General features: G+C 40.0%; 1 protein-coding gene across 10 annotated transcripts in view; it reads left to right on the forward strand.

The window, feature by feature from the left end:
• The window catches only part of PROM1 (prominin 1), a 154784-nt gene that overhangs the window by 89524 nt on the left and 52544 nt on the right, over window positions 1–12716 (forward strand). For all 10 annotated transcript variants that reach the window (XM_058430231.1, XM_058430234.1, XM_058430235.1 and 7 more), the window contains 4 exons: window positions 139–344; window positions 8378–8498; window positions 9344–9407; window positions 10306–10395. In XM_058430231.1, the coding sequence (XP_058286214.1) occupies window positions 139–344; window positions 8378–8498; window positions 9344–9407; window positions 10306–10395 (481 nt within the window). The remainder of the gene's footprint in view (window positions 1–138; window positions 345–8377; window positions 8499–9343; window positions 9408–10305; window positions 10396–12716) is intronic.

The raw sequence follows: 12716 nt of genomic DNA on the forward strand, positions 1-12716 counted from the left end.
AGATCATGCCACTGCACTCCAGCCTGGGCAACAGAGCGAGACCCTGTCTCAAGAAAAAAAAGAACTTTGTACACCATGGAATGTTCTACTTACTGTTTTGTGTTACAATATGTGCCGTTTCTTTTGTTTGAATTGCAGATTGTCTACTATGAAGCAGGGATTATTCTATGCTGTGTCCTGGGGCTGCTGTTTATTATTCTGATGCCTCTGGTGGGGTATTTCTTTTGTATGTGTCGTTGCTGTAACAAATGTGGTGGAGAAATGCACCAGCGACAGAAGGAAAATGGGCCCTTCCTGAGGAAATGCTTTGCAATCTCCCTGTTGGTGATTTGTATAATAATAAGGCAAGTACAATCTTGGACAACAACTGATTGTGTTTTAGGCTGATGAAGAGTGTCTCATATTTTAATGGTTAAACCATGAGTTTAAAACTAAACAAAATAGCAACAATGAAAAAAAAAAAAACTCACAAAACAGAAAAGGGAGAACACAAGCGCTTGTCTAGAGTGATTCGAAAGGATCTCATTATCACCAGACATTAGCGTTGTAATGAAGCTGCTCCAGCTGAGCTGATGAGCCAGCCCTTTGGTATTTTTCCTCTTGAAGGTATCCTGAGAAATCTTGGACTGCAGAAAGGATTTACCTCCCAGCACAGCAGACAGGCAGCATGCAGAAAAGAGAGATGGATCTGCAAGTTGATTTGCTAGTTGAGTCCAAAGGAATCTTGACAGACAGATGCAGTCCCTGAATTTGGAAATTTGAAAATATTGTAGAATGCAATTGACTTTCTAATAATAAACCCATTTTTCTTTTATGTGCTGTTAATCCGCTACACTCTCTTGAAGTCTGGGACACACTTCACGATTTAGGGTGTTTCTGCTGCAGCGTCTGCTGCTTTCAAAAGTTTTCCAGTTGACTGGCAGATCAGAAATACATTGCTTTTAAGATGACGTTTTTTCGAGTCCAAATTAGATTGCTCATCTGAAGAACGTGCGCCGCAACAGTGTTCCCTTGTTATGATGCTTGGTTATTGTTCCACATTTCCTCATTCATTCTGCCACTGTTTCATGCAGCAGCAGAAATAAATGTGCCCATGACGTGAAGGCGCAGCAAGGGTTGGCCAACAGCATTCTCTTTGTTGTTTCTCCAAACACCACATGTGCTCAGTAGCCATCAGATTTTTTTCAAGTTTTACTAAGGAAGTGATATTCAGGAATTTTAGCAGAAAACAGTAAGTCCTGTGAGTTGGAGTTCTAGCTGCAAACCCAAGAAGGAAAGCCCTTAAGTGTGGCCACCAGCAGGGGTCTGATAAGTTGTGTATGGCTTAGGGTGACCACTCATTGGAATGCAGTGTACCCATTGGAGAGGACTGGGCAGCTCTGGATTTGTTGATACCAAACAGTCACCATGACAGATGAAGTGAAAAAAGCAGGTTGCAGACCACGTGTAGAACATGGTAACTATGTTAAAAAAAAAAAAAAAAAGATCAGGAAGGAGACACAAGCACTTGGTCATATTTTTATAGAGCAGATGGGATGTGAAAGGGTTGACAAGAAACTGGCAACAGTGGTTGCCTCTGGAAAGGAAATTGAGGGCTGTGGAGGGGAAGGAAGGAAACTCATTTCTTGCTGTAGCTGGGCTTTTTGTCTCTTTTGATTATGTACCAGGCTCGGGTATTACCTATTGAATTAACTTAACTAAAACTTGAACAATGACAAAAAAATCTTCACAACAGACAAAGGCCAATGCATTACCACTTACTCCAGGGCAGTGACTATTTAAGCAAAGACATACTTTTGCTGGTAATAGTGGAATAATCGACCTTGACTAGCTATGTGTGTAAACAGGATCCAAGTCAATGTGTTAGCTGACTTCATGCACTGTTGGTTAGCCTGAGAGTTACTTGTTTTTTCTCCATGACATTGGGATGTGGGCATCTCTGCCTGTCAACCTCTCTCTCCCTCTGTCTCTCTCTCTCTCTCTTTCTTTTCTTCCCTTTTCTTCCCTTTTCTCTTTTCTGTCTCTCCTTGCCTCTCTGTATTTTTCTGTCACTGTCTGTCTCTTTCTCTGTGTCTCCAAAAATCATTTGATCCTTACTGTTTTTTTCACATTTGATTTTGAGAGGCAGTTTGGGATCAGGTCAGTAGTGGTCGTTCCAGATGTCCCTGTCTCTCTCTGCTTTGTATTTGATATACTCTAAGGAATGCACAGACTCCTAGTTATAGGGGTAGTTACCTCCTTTTCAGCTACCAGAAGAATCTCAGTTACAGCCCTGAAACCTGTCAAACCCACCAGGGATCCCTGGTGTGTTCCCTGTAAGCCTGAAACTTACATGCCGCATTTGTCTGGACACTTGCACAGCCATGTTTACCTGCGCCATACACCCTGGACCTCAAAGATGAGACTCGGATGTGAAAGCGTCATCTGGAAATATTGCCCTTAGGGCTTCTTGTTAGAGTGATTACTTACTTAACAAGTTAATAATTTTCACTTGATGTCAATACATATAGTATAATTTCAGGAAAATTCTTTATTGAATGTAGTTATTTATTTACCTGAATAAGTGTTTACATGTGTAATAATGGGTTTCCAATATATTAGGTTTCTTTCTTTTTTTGAGACAGAGTCTCGCTGTGTCACCCAGGCTGGAGTGCAATGGCGCTATCACGGCTCACTCCAACCTCCGCCTCCCGGGTTCAAGTGATTCTTGTGCCTCAGCCTTTCTAGTAGCTGGGATTACAAGCATGCGCCACCACGCCCGGCAAATTTTTGTATTTTTAGTAGAGACGGGGTTTCACCATGTTGGCCAGGCTGGTCTCAAACTCCTGGCCTCAAATGATCTGCCCGTCTCAACCTCCCAAAGTGCTAGGATTACAGGCGTGAGCCACCGTGCCTAGCCACTACAATGGGTTTCTTTTTCAAAATTGAACTTTTATTTGCATTACATATAATTATGTGTTATGCACATTGCAGTTCACTCTAAGCTGATTGAGTTAGTTACATTATGTTGAAAATGCCAAAATATATCAACAATAAAGCTACAAAGTAAAAAATAAACTTGGCTTCCATTTATATATAAAATGAAAGCTACCGTTTTGTTAATTCTTGAGAACTCAGACCTATCAAATCAATGTTTTTTTCTAAGTATATTTTAATTTAGAAAATTCTTTTTAAAAATGCATGCTGTGATTCTATACTCTCCTACATATTCAGTTAAAACAATTTTTTCCCCACCCAAGTAAAACATTAATGTGAAAATTGTAATTTTAGATTTCAATATAATTAAATCAAAATTGATCAACTGTTTGAGATTGTGACAAAACTAAAACTAATTTGATTTCATATAGCACATTGAATTTATATATAAATTATAAATAGGCTTGAATAAGAGTAGTATGTGAATTTTTTTTTTCTCACTTTAAATTCTGATGAGAATTTAAGCTTCTTTGCCTTGAACTTTTTGATTTCCGGTAACTATTTTGATGGCTTCCTTTTGAAACCCCCACTGGTTTGCAAATACCTTAAACATCATGAGTTGCATAATACCTACATATTGTTTGCAAGTAATCCAAGCTAGCCAGGAGAATTAAAGACCTGGGGAAAGTTAAGATTTCTCTATTATGAGTAGCTAGACAGGAGAAGAATGTCAACAAAATCAGAAGATTAGATAAAAATAAGAAGGAAAAGAATGTCAACAAAATTGGAAGGCAGAAAGGGAAAGAAAGCAAGTGGAGGGAAAGATAGGAGAGTGGACTCTCTTCTTTAATGCAGGGCCTCTAGCTGACATTGACTTCAGCGGAGATGGGACACTTTTGAGAAAGAATCTTTGCATATAATTTTTAAAAAATTCTTTCAGAAACCCAGAGCAGTCCACCTGCCTTTTATTGGACTCAATTTCATTTTGTGGCTCAAAATGTTACAATTAAACGCAGTTGGTTTTCAAGTTAGTTTTGAGCATCCTTTTTTATTTTAAAAAATGTAAATCTTTTCTTTAGGGGGTGAAGGGAAGACATAGGTGTTAAGGAGAAAGATGCCCTAGCAGATGTGCAATCTACGTGGGCATGTTCTTTCTCTGAGCGTCCCAGAAGCAGCTGTGGAATGTGAGAATTCCGTACACACTGACATATGTTTATGCAGTCTGTTTGACCATCAGCACAAGATCGAATTTCCACCTCTCACTGTAGACTGTTAAGCAGATGTGTCTTACTCCAGAAAAAGCCAAGTTTCTTCTCCTTTCTTTCTTTTTGCTTGTCACCGCTGCATTTCTCGTAAAGGTTATGGAAGAAAAAAAAAACCATGCCTTGACTTCCTCTGTATGTTTCTAAGTTTCTGAGTATAATAAGCCAGTCTTGCTAACAATTCCCATGGTGAATTGAATTCCAGTCATTTTCAGGAAGCTGGCTATTTTCAAAGTTCATTTTATACTAGGACGTGATTGCCAATTCCTGAATGGGAGGCATGCAAGGTTGTGGAAAAAAGATTGAGCTAGATATAGCAGTCCTGAAAATCATGAAACTTTCTTCATGTGAATGAGGTCTGGTTACTTACAGTTTAAATGTAATTTTTTTGTTTTTTAATAAGAGATCAGTTATAGACTGAAAGCATTTGTTTGACTTTCTTTGGCTAATTTTATTAAATCAGTAGAAATTGGTAAGAACGATATAGTTACAAGTTTTAAAGTAAAGGTTTAAAAGTAAGGTTTAGCCTTACTCTGTAAAAAGCTTATTTACTTGTAAGTGTATATGTAAGAAAATTGATTTTTCCACAATAAAATATAGAAGATGTAAGGCCATAAAAATAAAAATTCCTATCTTCTGCTAACAATTCCAAGAGATTTTGTTGTACTGCTTAAAAGCATATGTTTTAGATTGTTTAAAGGCATTTATGTCAAATGCCAGAGAACTGATATTCACTGAAATATGATTTCCTTTTCGTGTTAGGCAAATGTCTCTTAGTATCCTTATATTCTAATAATTGGAGGTTGTTCAAATAAAACTATTTATTCACATACTTTTTTTTTGCTCAAAAAATACATCGAACAACAGGTAGTGTCTAAATCAATACCTCAAAGCATAATTTCTTTGTTCTCTATTTGTGTTTGAATAGAAGGCTTAAATTTGAGATTGCAAATGGAGACCATCAGTTGGTCTACATAGTATTTAAATTTTTTTTGTTAGTTGCTAATATTTAAAAATTGGGAGATTTCACATAAGAATCCAGATTCCCAGATTTTTGTGGATAATGGGAAGATACGGTAACATTTATCTGCCATCATGGTGGTGCTTTTGAGACCTGCAGATTTAGCTGCTCCTCCAGCCCATTTTTGATCTCCCAGCTCCCATGACCCCATGCTACCCAATTTTTCCTTAATGCTTTCTGCCTGCTTACACAGGCATTAGAATTTAAATACAAAATTTACTTTGTGCATTAGTTTGAAAATCAGCTTTGAAAATCACTGACTTCTACTCTATAATTATGCTTAGTACAGTTTTTTTTTCTTTTTCTCTTTAATAATGGGGTCTTGCTATATTGCCCATGCTGGACTTGGAACTCCTGGGCTCAAGTGATTATCCCATCTCGGTGTCCCAGGTAGCTAGGATTACAGGCGTGTGCCACCACACCTAGCTTAGTACAGTTTTTTAAAAAAATTATCAATGCTTTAATTTTAATTAGATCTATTATTGATTAGTAGAAATGTGGGTCTAAAATACGTAGCATTGAAATCGAGTGTTGTAGTGAAATGTTGTATTGCAATTCATTTCACTGACTGATGATCTTGTGGGTAAGTACATTTATTCAATAAAGGCACAGAGACAGTTTCTGACTCACACTTATAAGACATATGGCCAGTCTTCTAAATAGACCAAATGAAACCAAAGCTCGACCCCTAAACTCACCTTCATGGAGCACCCAGTGTAGATAAGACTGCATTATACAAAGTTAACAAAGAAGTAGTTTCCACCTCTTTTTAGGAAAATTAAACATAGATCAGAATAAAGACAAATTAGAGTGTGAAGTGAGACATACCCCATCAGAATTAAAGGGAGAGCCTCTGGGAGTTCAAGGCAAGGAGGTTCTTCTCCCTCTTGGGGATGGGTGGAGGGGTCAGTGAGGGTCAAGTGAAAGTGGACTTGGACTGGTTCTCTTCTCCCAAGTTCACTTTGACTTCTTATATCTGGAATCTGACGAGTGAATAAAATAATCTGGACATGCTGGGAAGAGAAAGCAAGAGTCCCCACTGTGAACATCAGGTATGTTCGGGTGGTGATCCTGACTCGTCATGGTCTAGAATATTTGAATCTGGCATGGTAGCAAGCTCCAGGTGCATTGCTGACTCAACGTGTGTGTGTGTGTGTGTGTGTGTATGTGTGTGTGTGTGTGTGTGTGTTTCTTCTTCACAAAACTCCAAAATCATTATTTTGAGTCATTTGACCTCTTTGGTATGAGTGCTTGATTTGATAACTCTTATTGCTATAGTGCGTTGACTCCCAAAATACCAATGCAAATTTAGGACAAATTATAAGGTGGTCATTCCAAATGGGACAGAATATTGTTAATATTTATTTTATAAGATTACCATCAGAATTAACCCAAACTTAAAAATCTTAGAGAACGTGTACATCCAGTACTACTCTCCTTTACAGCTTGAGAAGCACTTATCTAGTCTAAATTAGATTGGATCTAATTTATCTAATTACACCTAAAGATCTAAACTGATCTTTTCAGTTTGGAGGTACCAACTGGAGTCCACAGAAAGAAAGTGATTTTCTCTAGCTTGTACAGTACGGTGGTGGCAGGACAGGACCCAGAACCCAAATCTTGTGCCCCTAGTCTAGTACTCAGTACACTGAAACTTGTTAACCATAAGAAATATTCCTCAACATTATATAATATAGACTTTTTTGGAGCATTTTGGGAAACCTAATGGACCTATGTTATACTGCAATGGAAAAGTATGTTTTGAAACCAGTAATGAACCAGTGCTCCTTGGAATGTATTTATACTATAAGTGGGGTGAATAACTGTCCCCATTTACCCAGGATGGAGAAGTTTCCTGGGGACATGGGATTTTAGGTGCAAAAAATGGGATGTTTAGGCATCCTACCCGTAATTATATGCACAAATAAAGCCTCAAGACATTGCTTTTGCTGAAGAGGCAATGTATTGATTCTCTGCATCTGATATGTTTTTAAATTTAGCCTATTATTTGCAAAACTTAGTTCTAAAACCATATCTACATCTTCCACTGGATGATTACAATTTGTTACTTGCTTCTGCAGGTAAAAAAAAAAAAAAAAAAAAAGGTTCGTCTATGTTTATGTATTTCCTTACTGCCATCTAGTGGCCAAATTCAACAGAACCTTGGCAATTAGCACCTTCTAATTTAACGTTTTAATATTCAAAGGCTTTGCCACAAAAACAGGCCAATTGGTCAAATTATTTTAAGTCAAAGGATTATTAGTAACTAGTCAACAGTAAGAGCCCTTAAAATTATTACATTAGACATTTTAGATGGCTTGAAAAAAGACGTTTTGGTTTGTTTCACATAGAGAAGGCTTTCCTGTAAGATGCCTTTCATATGGCGTTTTTTGCAGCTTTTTTTGAAGTATATTTCCCATGGAGGAAAGTGTCTTTTTCACAAGTACATATGCATAAGTGTCCATGAAGTGAATCCACCCATGAACAGAGTACTCTGCCATTCCACCCCTGCTCTGGGCCTAACCACTGACTTCCAGCACCACCGTTTCACTTGTTTTTGCACTTTCTGTAGATGAAATAATACATAGGTGCTCTGTTCTATGTGGCTTCTCACAAAGCATTTTAAAGCTAAAGTAACTCATGTTTCTTTCAACCTGGACAATACAGGCACTAACAGACAATTAGAGAAACCAAAAACCTTAGAAGCCCCAAGTACTCATCATTTTGATGTTTTTTTCTATAGCCTTCTTTGGGGAGTCAGGGAGCAGAAGTGTGTGTGTGTGTGTGTGTGTTCACACACATGCATATGTTCACACAAGAAGGTGTGTACACACATTCCCATGAGGACAGGAATGGGCTGGACCATGCATGCTGCCTTATAACCTTTTTGCACCTATTTCCTCCACAATTTGTTGTGAACATTGTTCCATGGACGAGAGTCATTTTGAACAGAATGGAAATTTGCCTCCTCTGAGAGGACTGAGTCCTGTTTTGTAGCCCCTGCGTGGGTGGTGGTTTGACTGTGGGATGGCGGTGGGAAGGATGTGGTAGGAGAGGGCAGTGGGAGAGGAAAGGCCAGTCTTTCTGCGGGCTCCTCCCTGACTCCTGCTCTGGACCTGGACAAAGAACCATGGAGCACGCAGTAAATGCTCTTTCTTCTCTCTGCCTTTTCCTGCAGCGTTGGCATCTTCTATGGTTTTGTGGCAAATCACCAGGTAAGAACCCGGATCAAAAGGAGTCGGAAACTGGCAGACAGCAATTTCAAGGACTTGCGAACTCTCTTGAATGAAACTCCAGAGGTAAAAACCATCATCTCTATGTACCGCGATGCTTTATAATTTTGTTTTTTTGGAGTTCCTGTGTATATTTGGAATCTCATTCAAACCTTCTAGAAACACAGTGAATCAGCATAGACTGGTGTTATCTCTTAATGTCCTGGATGAATAAAGTCCCGGAAAGTGATTTTCAAGAGTACGAAAGCCGAATTTCAGAACTGGTGTTTTTATTTTATTAAGATATAACTTCACATTACAGTACGTATTATAGAAGGACTTAACACTTTTAAGGCTCTTATGATTTTTTTTAAAAAGAAAAGTTTTTGGGCCTTATTATCCTTTCTTTTTGGCAGTATAGTTAACTTTCCATCACTTGCACAAAGTTACTCTTGTAATGAAACCATCCAGCTTTATAAACATCCATTTGCTAATGTCTGTATAGGTATGTCCAATTCCTTGGGAAGGACACACACGCACAGTCTCTGTTTATCACACACACACACACACACACACTCACATATACACATGTACACATACTCACGGACACACAAATTGTCTTTAGAGAAGGGCAATGGGATGGTTGAAGGGTGGGGATGGGAGAGGAGGTCCCCTTTCTTCTGTGTTCCAGAAGTATGTTGATGAATTACCTATTCAGAGCATCGTTTTAAAAAGTGTCTGGGCAGGAAGCAGCCTAAATGTGTGATGCTCATGGGTTCCAACTTGTCAGAAAGTAGAAAAGTTTCTAGGAACTTGCTGGTTACCTGAAAATGTCCCGATTCAGGAAAACTTTTGTATATTAAATCTCTTTTTGCCCTTTTTTTGCCTTTGGACCTTAGAAGGGGAGGATTCACAGAATGTTCTTTTTTCAGCAAATCAAATATATATTGTCCCAGTACAACACTACCAAGGACAAGGCGTTCATAGATCTGAACAGTGAGTAAAATTTAAAGTTGCTTCACATTTTTTTTCTTTGTTTTGACTCATCTCCCATAAAACATGGACTAAGAAATGATGTACGTGAAAGTTGGGGGAAGACAGAAAGATGACTCCCTAGCCTTATTGCCAACGTGGCATTTGTTACTCAGCGATTAGAATCTAGCCCTCATCGAAGGCATCTGTTTCACAGGCAGCAGGACCTTTTGTTTTTTCATTTTACACTTACTGGAAAGCTTTAGCATTCTTGCAGTCACAAGCGCTCATTCTCCATTTCCTTCATGAGGGAAAGATTGTTTTCCTGCCAGGTGCCCTGCGCAGACACAGCCAGCTCCTCAGAGAAACCAGTGGCTTCAGAAATGGCTGGATGGAGAGGGCTCAACCCTGCACGCCAAGGTTTAGCTTAGTGCTTCTCAACCGGGGGGTGATGTTTGGCACATTTGGTGACATCTGGAGACATTTTGGGTTGTCACAATGAGGTGAAGGTGGGGTGGGGACAGTGCTACCAACATCTAGTGTGTCAAAGCCAGGGGTGCCTCTAAGCATCCCATAATGCTCACAACAGCCCCCACCAGAGTGCAGTCCGGGTGCGAACTCCGGTCTAGCCGGAGAGATTAGATACACAGGGAGTTACACACAGGTCAAGATGGTAACACCATGCTCCTGGTATAAGTAAATACCAGGTCTGTGAGTCTGTAGTGATTAGTTTTTCACTGGGGAACAGTTGGTGTGGAGACCCTGAAGAGAAATCTCCATACACGAGTTGACCCCTAGACAGGGTCCAGGATGCAAATGGGTTTTGCAGCAGGAGGGGCTGAGGCAGTGTGGTGAGAATGAGGGAGGGGTGGAGAGATGAGCAGAGGCCACCCTCACCATCCTTGTGCTTATTTGCATGTAGGTATCAATTCAGTGCTAGGAGGCGGAATTCTTGACCGGCTGAGACCAAACATCATCCCTGTTCTTGATGAGATTAAGTCCATGGCGACAGGTAAGCAGCGGGTAAAAATGACCAAAGAAAGTTCCATCCAGGAGTCCCTGGGCTTGGCAGGCTCGCTCACTCTTTTCTTGTTCCCTGAGAGCTGGCTTGGGGAGAGCCACCATCCATGGCCATGCGGACAGTTCAGATCAAGACACTGTGTTGCAATAGCTTGGTGGTGCTCTTTATTGAAGCTTGTGCCAAAGCTGTTGCCATTTCAGATGATAGGGGCAGAATTTGTTAGGGGCCCAGCACCTGTTTTTTAAACACAGTTTTATTGGAACACAGCCATATGCATTTGTTTAGATATCATCTGTGGCCGTTTTCGTGCTATGATGACAGAGTTGAGTCGTTGGAAGAGAGATAGTATAACCCACAAAGCCTAAAATATTTACCATCTATCTGGCCTTTTATAGAAAAAGTTTGTTGACCCTGATACAGAAGACGAGGAACCTATAGATGTGTAGGTCAATCAGAGGGAAATTGATTCCTTTTTCCTTCCTGAAAGAGAAACTTAGAAGCAAGAAATATACATATATATCTTAAGCCTCCATGGTCAATCGTATAAGTGACAGATACACTGATTTTAATAAACTGCATGCTCCACTGTAATGAAAAAAGACCTCCTAGGCCCTTCCCAATGTTGAGAAAAATATCCTTGCTAGGTACTTGATAGAGAGGACAATTGCATCTATGTAAAACACTCATTTTGCCAATATGAATTTTACTTTCATGAGCTAGCATCCCTGAGAACATAGTCCATAAAGAAGAGAATTGCGTGGAAATTGGAAAATTATTCCCGTTCCTTTTGGCATGCCTTATAGTTCAACAACTGAGACAAATGTGCGGAAACAGGCCAGGAGTTGTTAAGATGAGTCCTAACTAATTGAAAGGCCTTTCCTTCCCTTTCTCCTTGACCCTGCAAAGGGTCCAGCCAACAACAACATTCTCAACATCGACAATAACATCACGAACAACGTCCTCTGTTGTTGATGGCTTAGAGTTCTCTAGACATCTGTTCTCTTCATTACCAACCATTTTCTTTCCAGGCAAGGAAACGGAGGCCCAGAAGAGGGATATGACCTCAGAGACCATTGCCTCCTGCCTTCCTGTCCTGGCTTTTTCCACGTGGCTTCTCCATTCCTTCTTTCTTTCCTTCCACCCTCCCTCCCCCCCCTCTTTCTTTCCCCCTTCCCTTCTTTCCTCCTTCCTTCCTTTCTCCTTCCCTCCCTCCCCTACTCCTTTCTTCCTTGCACACCTGGCCCCTGTCCATCATTCCAGTCTCATTTCCTGTCTGGGACACTCATCTCTGATGTGCCTTCCTCTTCTTGTAAGAACATCAGTTCTGTTGGATTAGGGACCCACCCTTATGACCTTATTTAACCTTAGTTACCTCCCTAAACTTCACATCAGTGGTTAGGGCTTCAACATACGAATCTGGGGGAGACATACTTCAGTCCATAGCAATTGGGTAGCTGGGAAGTGGTGGAGTTGGGATTCAGACCCCGTTATAGCAAGAGCGCGTGTTACCTGGACCACCCCAGATGGGACTTAGTACCCTGAAGAGTGTTAAGATGGAGGGTGTTGTGGTGACATCCATAAGGAGGCAACACGTGCACCTCTGGAGGGAGAATTGGAAATCTGGGATTCCAGTGCTCACATGGCCCCAGATAATGCCAGGCATCCCTGCAGCCCAGATCCCTTGTGCGTCAGTGCGTTTGCAATATTGAACAAGATCTTTTTGTTTTTCAAGAGCTTCAAAGTATTTTATGTCTGTAACATATTAACTGGGTCGTAACTCTGGGAGTCATTCCAGGCCCACCAAGATCACATATATTATGTGACTGCAATGTTGAAGAGATCACATATATTACGTTCGCAATATTGAAGAGATCCAAGGTCTCTTCCAGCCCCAAATTAAGTAACAGTGAAGGCTGGGCAAAAGTGTATGAATGATCGACTGTGGTTGCTGCATACCTTTGCTTTTTGCCCAATTTTTAGTAACTGAATTATAGTACTTTTTAGGTAAAAGATAATTCAAAGATTCTCTTTTTCTCTTCAGTGCCTCCTGTGTTATTATTAAAGTTCTTTTTTTGTTTTTTTAATTCAGCCAGAATAAGTTAAAATTTAGTCTCTGGTGTTCCCAGAACTTCTTAAAACATGCTTAATAAACTACTCCAGCAATTTTTTTTTTTTTTTTTTTTTTTGCTAAAAATGATTTGTAGCCCTATGTGTTTAGCGGGTTTTGGAGAGAGCAGAAACATGCAATTGTTTTGGGGTGCAAATCATATTTGGACTGCAGATCAGGACCTATAAAGGAAATATACTATGGG

This window comes from Hylobates moloch, unplaced genomic scaffold, assembly GCF_009828535.3.
Source record: "Hylobates moloch isolate HMO894 unplaced genomic scaffold, HMol_V3 SCAFFOLD_17, whole genome shotgun sequence".
Classification (NCBI taxonomy): Eukaryota; Metazoa; Chordata; class Mammalia; order Primates; family Hylobatidae; genus Hylobates; species Hylobates moloch.